The sequence below is a fragment of the Aedes aegypti genome, chromosome 3, assembly GCF_002204515.2.
Source record: "Aedes aegypti strain LVP_AGWG chromosome 3, AaegL5.0 Primary Assembly, whole genome shotgun sequence".
Taxonomy (NCBI): Eukaryota; Metazoa; Arthropoda; class Insecta; order Diptera; family Culicidae; genus Aedes; species Aedes aegypti.
This window is the reverse complement of record NC_035109.1, coordinates 250628474-250639189: the sequence shown is the minus strand read 5'-3', so window position 1 is coordinate 250639189 and position 10716 is coordinate 250628474. Positions and strand designations below refer to the sequence as shown.

Here is a 10716-nt window from a genome sequence, read left to right as displayed (position 1 = left end):
GGGGCTGTTAGGAAGCACAAAAAAAATGCAAAGCCCATTCATTCGTCTATGTATGAAAATCATCATTGTACCTGTTTATATTGGCGACATAAAAAGTATACTTTTTCCCAAGCACAGCAATCTCGAGGAACTCTAGCGAGCAATCGGCTACAAGTTCGTGTCCGTTTGAATGTATAATCAGAGTAGAGGTGCTAGTCGAACTGGTTAGTCTTGAATCAGTACCACGATTGCCGTCAGCTGATTCTTATGGCGTCGTTTGTATCTTTTACTGTTGTCATTATCATTGCTACACTCTTTGGCAGATCAGTAAGAAATTAGGCAAATGCTCCGTTAGAGTACTACGAAAAAGAAACATTGAACGGTATTTTATAAAATGTAAATGTGTTAATCAACGATTTAAAGTGTTTGGTTCCAGATTGTTCTACTGGGGTTTATCGTGATCCTGATATATTTGATTTGAAAAACGTGCAAAATGAACAGCGATCATCCAGAGGAGAATTTGTCCACATGGTTTGAACTGAAACAAGCATCTTATCAGGAAGTATGAATTGATTATTTTTCATTGTAGGCAGCGATTGGCTGGACGTCAAATGGAAATATTGATTATATGTGCGGTGGTACACTTATTTCATCAAAGCATGTTCTTACGGCTGCTCACTGTATGCTAAATGAACACGGGTAATTATTGTAATATCTCTTCATACAATTTACTGATCTAAGTAACATATTTGTTTAATATTTTAGAGTACAACCTGATATGGTTCAACTGGGTGATATCAATTCGATTGGTGCGAAAGATGGCGCATCGACTCAGCCGATCAGAATTCGTAACTTCAAAAGGCATCCAGAATATAGATCTAGTAGAAAATATTTTGACATCGCAATTGTAGAACTTGATACGGATGTGAAGTTCGATATAGCCACCTATTCTGCATGTTTGTGGCTAGAGAAAGATGTGCCCAAAGAAAAAATGCACGTAATCGGTTTCAGAGAGAAAGTTGACTGGAAGAATAATACTGTGTCCTGGAGAAAGATTGAGTTATCTTTCATTGATCACGAAAACTGTACCGAACAGTTGCCAGTAAGTGCGCGAGCCCAACCTCGTGGATTTGTTGAAGAGCAATTCTGTGCTGCAAGTGATCATGGGGATGCTTGTGAGGTAAATTTTTAGAAATAAGCAGTATGGTTTCCTACAATGCGGTGCAACCGACTTCATTCAACATAGTTCAATTTTCCAGATGTCTTCCTACAAAATTACAGCTTTTTGATTTTGTGGGAATCAGATTGGTAACACTTACACAATAAAAACCACAATTGTTATTTAACGTTATTGTAGCCATACATAAGATCGGTCTTAAACATTGTGTGCGGCTACATCTTTTAAGGAGCAGCACTCATCATTAATTTAAGAATTTTCAAAAGAATTTTTTAATTCAAGATCCAGAAAGTTTACATGACAATGTCTTCACTGTTTTATGTTCTTCACATGAAACACAGTGAGCATAATTTTGAGTCAGCTTTTTTATTTGAAGCGAAAACCTGCTTTTGAAGTTCCTATCATGAGAATGATTATCGTATCCGTTATTATCCGCTCGAGTTCCAATCAGCTCAAGTTGCAAAATGTAAAGGTATATTTTCGTTGCAAATCTAAATGATAATCGCAATAATGAAATGCGGCCAACAAATTGCACGAATGGAGACTTGAGAAGCATCGTGTTGTAGGAAACGTAACCATATAACAATGTATACCTAACAATTATTGTTTTCAGGGTGATTCTGGAGGCCCCATACAGATCGAAAGAGATATGAATGGATCGATTATACCTTTCGTAGTTGGCATAGTTTCTTTCGGTTCTCCATGCTCTGCGGAATCCATTGGTGTGTATACTCGTGTAGCTTCTTATCGGGATTGGATAGAACAAGAACTTCAACAGCCAATCAACTATCTGTGTGCTCAATTGAGGAATATTACCTGTATAGAATAAAACAACTAATTTTAATTCTTTATTTCTTGTACACAACAATGAACTACGGTAAACAATGATCCTATTTAAATTACAACACTTATTGAACATCGCTTTGCGTTCACACCAAGATTTTATACCTAACTAAGGGCCGATTTCTTCACCACCGCTTAGGCCTTGAACCAAGTTTAACTATATGGGTAAGCGTGGTTTACGGCTCAAGCCATGGTGAAGAAATCGGCCCTAAGACCAAAAAACCTCATTATATCATAATGGAATAAAGATTTCTAATCATTTCGGATGCACGATCCACCTAGTCATCAGTTTAATTTTTGTGTTTTATTCTTCGTATTAAACATAAAATGTTCCACTACGGCGGATATTTGAGCTTACCTACCATAAAGATTAATTTTCCCAGTGCATTTTTTAATGCTGTTATGGTTCGTTCACTTTTACACCAAAACTGTAATGATGTATTTCGATGAATGATACTCACTTGATACTTGGGCTACAATTCGCTGCGATGAATCTGCGCCGACTGGATGAGTCTTCTTTACTGGGATCGGTCCTAGGCCAATCGCTTCCAGTCGCCCTTAGAGTTTTCAATTTTCCCGGGATTTGACTTCCCGGGAAACGGGAATGAAAATTTTCATTTCCCGGGAATTCCCGGGATCCCGGGAAATTCATGAAAACCGTGAACATCATGCTAATTTGATGGAGTGTTTTTGAATTATCCATGCATATGTATATTATAATTTAGACCAGTAAATGTGTACGGTTATTTGTTTTTTATAAGTAATTTGTTTATGTTCCTAAATCTTAATCTTTTGGCTTCGTTTTATGCGAGGATTCGAAACAAAAAACTTTATAAATTTAAGCAAAAATCCATGTGCAGGTCATCTAGACAAATCGTATTAGTTCAAATAATATTGCCCAACATTAATTCAAACTTTTCGAACATTAAATCAAAAACCAACTAGTCTTTCGTTGAAAATTGAGACTGTTACACAGCGTAACAAAAATGACATTTTTGCGTGTCTCAAACATTAAATTATGTGTCTCTAGTAGATTTGGGGTAGCTGAATCTAATTCCGTTCTCATATTGTCCCTGCATGTCACAAATTTTAGCTACACTTCGCTACACAGTTGTAAAAAACACTGGTTCAATTGATGTTTCCATGAAACTAAAGATATAATTAATCAAATTTTTTTGTGATCTAGTCCAGCAAGCATGCAAAATAGGACTTCAAGTTTCATTTCAGATATAATTATATTGAAGTTGCTCGATAAAATTTTGATTAAATCAATTTTTTCAACATGCTTGTAGTCTCTATACAAAACTCTTCGTTTCTCTTATATGGTGAAATACAATACTTTTCTATAACTTTTGAAATAGTATTATGAACTTCGCTGATAAGTATTGCTATACACATAAAGTTTGAATTCTGTGGTAAATTAAGCAAATAAATTGCCTTACAAGCTCACAAACTTGCATGTACGTTGGCTGATAAAGTCAAATTTTCCATTTTCAACAGCCAATATTTCAAAATATTTTTGAATATATGCATTTTTCGATAACTATTACGAGAAGATTACGATTACAAAAATCAGCTCAATAAATGAAGAGTAAATTGAACGATGGTTTTTATTTGAATATAGATGATCTTTAGAATTCTTCATGAAAATACACTGAAATGAATTTTATTGTAGAAACTACTGAATCCATGGTGAAATTAAGAACTGCACCAACGAATTTCAACCGACTACATTAATCTGTTAACTCTACGAAAACACAGCCAACGTCACCATCACTACACAAGAAAATATATTCGGTTTATTTAACTAGAGCTGCAGTATTAATAACTAGAAAAAATCTTGATTTGACAAGTCTGGCAGTATACTTTTGACCACACTGTGTTGCACGGTGGGTGTCTCGGATTGAAAAACAAAGCTTTGTAGAGAATGCTACTATGGACATGGTCACATTTACTTCACTGGTCAGTGATTTTTACCAGAATATAGTAAAGTTCACAGATTTTTGTAGTTGGTTGAAAATCGTTGGTGCAGTTCTTAATTCTACCATGGATTCGGTAGATTATACAACAAAATTTGTTTTCGTGTAGAGCTTCCCGGGAAATACGGGAATCCCGGGAAGCAGAAAATTATTTCCCGGGAAACGGGAATCCCGGGAAATCTCATTTCCCGGGAAATGTTCCCGGGATTGAAAACTCTAGTCGCCCTGTACATCAAGTGCCCTTAAGTCCTCCTCAAGTGCAAAAAGTCATCGTGTGCGCGGTCTACCACGAAATCGGAGGCTTCGTCCGGGATCTCTGTTGAATTTTATCTTTGCTTGTCGTTCTTCCGGCATACGGGCAACGTGACCAGCCCAACGCAGCCTGTCGTGTTTTATGCGCTTGACAATATCCACCTCTTTATACACAGTTCGAACGAAACGTGCCGTTTTCTAGTTTACCGCCGAGTATTGTTCGCAGAACTTTACGTTCAAACACCCCGAAAGCTCTCCGGTCGATTTCCATCAATGTCCATGATTCATGGCCATATAGGAAAACCGGAAGGATCGGTGTCTTGTATAACGAGAGTTTTGTTTTCATAGTCTGCAACGGCACTTCAGCTGGTTACGGAGCTTGTAGGAAGCCCGACTCGCAGCTGCAATACGTCTTTTCTCCTCGCGGGTAACATCATTATCGTACGTCACTAGTGTTCCAAGATACAGAAATTTTTCCACCACTTCAAACTTTTCACCACCTAGCACCATTTCGCTACCACTAACAAGTCCCACGTTGGCCACCAGCTATCATGTACCTACTTCGTTTATGTGGTGTTGATCGTGAGCCCGATCCTCGCTGTCTCCCTCTTGAAAGGCACGAACCCCTCTTCCACTGCCCGACGGTCAACCCCTATGATGTCGATATCGTTCGCAAAGCCAAGGAGCATATGAGAACGTGTAGTAATGGTACCGCTTCGCTGCCGACCAGCTCTCCTGATAGCACCTCTGAGCGCTATGTTTAACAGCAAGTTAGAAAGAGCTTTTGTTGCTTAAAACTTTACTGCACCCTTCGGAATAGAAGTTCGTTTCTGGCAAAATATGGACACGCACCACAGAGCTAAAGTTTTTGCAAAAACTTTCCGGCAACATATAAGAAACACCATGTAAACAAACAAACTGTTGCTAGAACATGTTTTCGTTGTTACATGATACGTGAGGTGCAACTCAACTATACTGCAACTTGATTGAAATAAACATTTTTTTAACTATCAAACACGTAGTTTAGTGCAACTTTCACGCAACTGGGATGAATCTTCTTGAGTTGTGGATATCGAATCGCAGCAGCAAAAATCGACGGGATATCCCTAAACTCCGTGCTACTCCCTGGTCCAGACCTCCTGACATCGCTCCCTTCCGTGCAATTTCGCTTCCGACAGTATCCAATGGCAGTAAGTGGTGACATGATGTATCACCAGGTACAAGTCATTGAACGTGACCGACCGGCACAAAGCTTCTTGTTCCGTGAAAATCCGAACGTGTTCATGATAGACGTTCTCACTTTCGGAGCCACTAGCTCCCCCCTCATCTGCTCAGTTCATCAAGAACCGCAACGCGCAGGAGTTCTCCGAGCGATACCCACGGGCGTCGGAGAAGATTCATAAGTGCCACTACGTTGACGACTATCTTGATAGTTTTGAGTCAACCGACGAAGCGAAATCAGTGGCGGGCGAAGTAAGGTGGATTCACTCGAATGGTAGCTTTGAGCTGCGTAACTGGGCATTAGGCCATCCCTTATTTTTCGAAAATGCGAAATGTTATAAGTTCGTCATTGTAAAGTGCTCGTTTTGGTAAGAAAAAAATCAGGTAAAAATTTGAAGTCCGTTCGTGGACGCTAAGTGGTCCCCCAACGGCCTTGAAGGTTTCAGGTGTAGATGACCCCCGAGCGCAAATCGAGTTCGCTGCTCTAGTTCACGCTCCGTGAGCACGAAAAGCCACTAGTAGCAAATTACCGAGCGCGCGTTGATAGTCAGCAAAGAAGTTTTGTTTCTATACACAGTATAGAATATTATTTTAGTTTTGGCTAGTACTAAAGGGTAAAAATAACCTATTTTTCCTCTATTGTCAACATTTACCCAACTATCCCAGTAAACACAGACTCGTATACGATAGCGCATAAGAGTACAAATGTGGAGGCGATATACGTACATGCGCCATAAGGCTGCGTGCAAGATGTACGTATATTGCCTCCACATTTGTACTCTTATATCCTATCGTATACGATGGTGTGTTTACTGGGATACGATACTGGCCAATCTAATAACGTGTTTTAAACATCGAAAATCTATTGAACAAAGCTAGTTGATATAACATTCATAATTAGAAAGGAAATAAATTTTTATAATGACAATAAACGCGCACGGGAGAATGTGCAACTAGTGGCTTTTGGCAACATATTATGAGGTAGACTATCAAGTTAAATTTCATGTGTAACACAGTAGAATTTTAAGACTTTCTTCTAAGGGTTTCGAAAAGATTCGTGTGCACATCAGCAGATTCAGGGTGCGCCATCTTTTGCATCGGTATGTGAATAATTTTGTAAAAAAATGACCCAATTATTTTTTGGCGCGAACTCTGGTCCAAACTGTTACTACTTTGTCATGGATTGACGTTTCTTAGTCTCAAATAGGTTTTCTGTACCTTAAATGTGTCATTTTTGTTTATTTTTCGGGTGTCAACCATTATACAACATAAAAAACACCGTTTTCAACAGACTGAAGGATATATCTCCTCTCCTTTATTTTCTTACTACCCATCGAGTAAATCAAGCATTGCAGCAAGTTTTATTGATGTGTTAAAATGGTTTAAAAAAGCACTTATTAGTATCAATCGTGTTTAGCTTGAATTTGTACGGAATTTAACACTGAAATATGTAATGGAAGGAAAAGCTACGTGGAATTTTTATGTATTATGTTATTTTTTCAGGATGGTTGGTTCGATCTCATCGGTCGAGAATATTTTTCTTACGTACAACATAAAAAAATTGCATCAAATCGGGTAGGTGTCTTCGGGGGACTCATTTTTCGTAAATCAAAGAATAAGTGCTCTGAATACATCAACAGGATTCAATGCAATCCCGCACTTTTATTCGCACTTTCGCATTTGTGAGGCCGCACTTCGCAGTCCAGTAGTGAAAGAAATACATAATATTCTAACTATGAAAAGAAACAGTTATACGTTAGAATTAAATACACACTTAAATAAAAATGCCGATCTCAGCTGTGCAAATCTCGGTTAAAGGTCGTTTGCTGACCCCTCGGTAAGTGTGACGTTTGATGTCAGCGACACCCAAAGGTGCTGCTTTAAATGTATTTGATTTTTTGCTCACATATCAGTTAAAATTCATTTGCTGACTGCTCGGCTATGTGGATCTCGGCAAAGGAATAAAAATTAGTTGAATTCAACTGAGTGTGTACTTGCACTATACAAATAAGTGTCTCATGGCTTATTAAATCCACAAGACCACATAGGACAGTTTTGTCCATTACAACATGTAACATTATATAGCTTTGTTTTATCAACTTTCACTTAAAATTTTGGCTAAAACTGTCTTTAACTATGAAGTGTTGTATTCTGATCACTCACTAAACCGTTAGTAGTGTGATGAATCAAAACTGATTGCGATAAAATAAATAAATAAATAAAAAATTAAATAAAAATATATACGTATATAGGCAACAAGTGATAATTTTATTACATTATCCCTATTAAATGATCAAATCTTCTTCCACATTTCGAAAGCCGTATTGGCAAAGAATTGTTTGGCATTCGTTTTGGATCAGTATAAATCACTGCAAAACTAGGAAAAATGCTGGTTCTCACTGACCACAGCTAAATACGATTGAAATTAGAACATCGACCTTACAAACATTGATCATTACTTTTTGTTTTCTTGCTGAATTTTACATATTTTGTAAATTTTCTCCGATCCACTATCCACAATCGATTGATGGTTGACCCACTTCCAATAGTTACTGGTTGCTATATCAACGTTATAAATATTCGAAAACAGAAGCTGAATGATCGATTTTCTTGTAACTCATGAATGTATGAAAAATGGTCGGAAAACAAAAGGTTGAAAGAACAAAAGGTCTAAAAAAGGTTGAAAAGAAAAACTGCCGAAAAACCAAGAGATGAAAATGAAGAAGGGAAACAGTTCGATAATTTTTTTCGAAGAATTTCCCACTTAGCAAATCATGTTTGACGGTTTATTCTTTCGATCATTTGCCTTTTAACATTTTGTCCTTTCGATATTCTGTCTTGCGACCTTTTGTTCATAAACCGTAATTAATAGTTGCACAAACAATAACAATTTTTAATTGAAAAATTATTATTATTATTATCTGTACATATACGGCTTTTCGTTCTTGGTGAATTCTCCACTCGAGAAATCTTCGCCAATTGGTCATTTTATGCATTTTTGCATAGCATGTCCGAAAACATTCTGAACCCTGGCAAGAGAAAATTTCCAACTTGAAAAGATCCTCGACCGACTTATTTTTAAAGGATGCTCTACATATACAGAAAGTTTACAAATCGTTAAGGAATCCTATGTGTGGAAAAGCCTCATGACTACTTGTCCAATATAATTTCATGAATAATTGATTCTAAAAGTGTGAAAACAAAACGTATATATTAAAGCATACAGGATGAGAAACTAGAGATATTTTGTGTCCCCTCTTCTAGTTTTAGTTTCTGTATGATATTTACCCGTACGAGAAAGAAAGCGCTGAATGGGATGCTGGACCATAGAAAACATTCCAGCTCTATACATTTTTCAATGTTCTCCTCTGCTGTTACCCGGCACAGTTGAGCCATCGTGATAACAGTAAAAAATATTTGAAACATATTCCAGGAAGGGGGTTGCATAATTTCACGTCCTATTCTACCTGCCTACTCGTGGTACAACGGTGAATCAGAGCAACAAGTTTCTTAGCATACGTTCTCATAGGATTGCCGTTTGTTTGCGCTGCCGACCCATCCCTGGTTACCATTTTGTCACACGTCACGTACTGGCACCTGTTGGGTAACTTTACACTCGGAAGTGATATATTATAGGGTAACTAATCTTACGTTCAGCTTACACACGCATGTGTATCTTCTAAAGAAAAAAAGGGGTGCAAGCTTCTCACAAAAACATACAAGCATTCAACACAAGACAAATCTTGCCATCATCTTTCATTTAGAGTAGCACTCATGGATCAATTCCAGGAGCGTTTGCCCTACTGAACTTCTTCAAATTGCAACCGGAGGCAGTGTACTTCTTGATTCCGCTATCTGTGTATGTCAGGTATTTATCTATTCATAACTCCCACTCAGTATCTCATTTTTCTTCCACTATCATATGCTACATATGCAAGTGTTGTAACAAAAAAAAATCTTTCGTGAATTGTATCACTAGCAGCTAAAATGTCCTCGGAATGTTGAAAACAGATTGACAATTTGGAAGCTCTCCAGCAATTCCACAACAACATACACTAATATTCTTATTGATGTCCAAAACTAACGTTTTAGAATAGACATAAAAATATTACATTTTCAGCAATATTGTTACCGTAAATTCGGGTGAAATTAATCAGTAGGGTGAAATTGATCATCGTCTCACTAGATTTTATTTCTTCGTTATGGAGCACAAATATCAATTTAACTTGCAGTGAATGAGCATTGTTTGTCGTAACTATTGTCGAATTGTGTGTTGTGATAGTCAAGGGGTGGGACAGCCTACTGATCTTGAGTTAGATCATGAGTTGCTTTTGAGCAACTCTGAGTAACTCGATTTGCTCGGCTGCATGTAAGCATAGCAACCATAAGCGTGGGGTTGTTTGTTTCGTAGGGGAAGATCGCCCAGTACCGGACACTTAAGCCACAAAATTAATAATTCGAAAAATATTGATTAAATGGGCTCGTGTTACCCATTTATGATAAATATTATCATTTTTATAGTGTACAAAAATAAATTTGAAAATATAAATACGAATTTTGACAATGCATTTTGATGATGTATTTTAGTACCAAATTGATCGATCTTGAAAGGTGTCACCCAATACCGGACACGATCTGGAAATGCCTCGAATTCTGCAAATTTAACATCATTGAATTTATACACTATAGGAATAGTTTATAATTACCAATTCAATGCATTTGCAACATTTACAAGAATAATTTGAGTTTTTCTTAGTTTGCAAGATGCCTATCAAAAAACTCTTCCATATATGATGAAGAATAGCACATTTTACGATGTTGTTCTGAATGTTCATTCTTCTTAATTTTATTGCATGTTTGATACCATGATCGACGGAATCCATGAAAAATGAAAGTATTTTGTAAAACTGACGCAATAATTACAAAAATATCATATAACAAATCAAGCTGTCCGAAACTGAGGGACAGGAGATGCTTAACGAAAATTGTAATTTGTCCATATTTAGTTCAATTATGGTACAAAATACATTCATACTATCAAGTTAGGATTATGTTCGATCATGCTTGCGTGATCCGAAGTATTTTTTCATATTCAAAACAATTACTAAATAGGCTCAAAATTAAGAAAATACGTCAATTTTTTAAAGATTTTCAAACTTTTCAACTTTTTTAAAAACGCATGCATATTTCAAGGATGTGTTATTCTACGCAAACATTAGTCTACATAATAGCTTTCTTTTCTACTAATATACAATCTTGATTGGA

General features: G+C 37.0%; 1 protein-coding gene across 1 annotated transcript; it reads left to right on the top strand.

Moving 5' to 3' along the window:
• Nucleotides 1-419: 419 nt before the first annotated feature.
• Nucleotides 420-2280, top strand: LOC5572140 (serine protease snake). Its single transcript, XM_021853220.1, has 4 exons — nucleotides 420-510; nucleotides 569-678; nucleotides 745-1159; nucleotides 1770-2280. The coding sequence occupies exons 1-4, from the start codon at nucleotides 508-510 to the stop codon at nucleotides 1983-1985; spliced, it is 744 nt and encodes a 247-aa protein (XP_021708912.1). The 5' UTR covers nucleotides 420-507; the 3' UTR covers nucleotides 1986-2280.
• The last annotated feature ends 8436 nt before the right edge of the window (nucleotides 2281-10716 follow it).

What these genes read in the sequence shown, in the direction of transcription:
- LOC5572140 (XM_021853220.1), top strand. An exon ending in TGTATGCTAAATGAACACGG is followed by an intron (nt 679 to 744) that starts GTAATTATTGTA and finishes TTAATATTTTAG; the next exon opens with AGTACAACCTGATATGGTTC. An exon ending in ATCATGGGGATGCTTGTGAG is followed by an intron (nt 1,160 to 1,769) that starts GTAAATTTTTAG and finishes TATTGTTTTCAG; the next exon opens with GGTGATTCTGGAGGCCCCAT.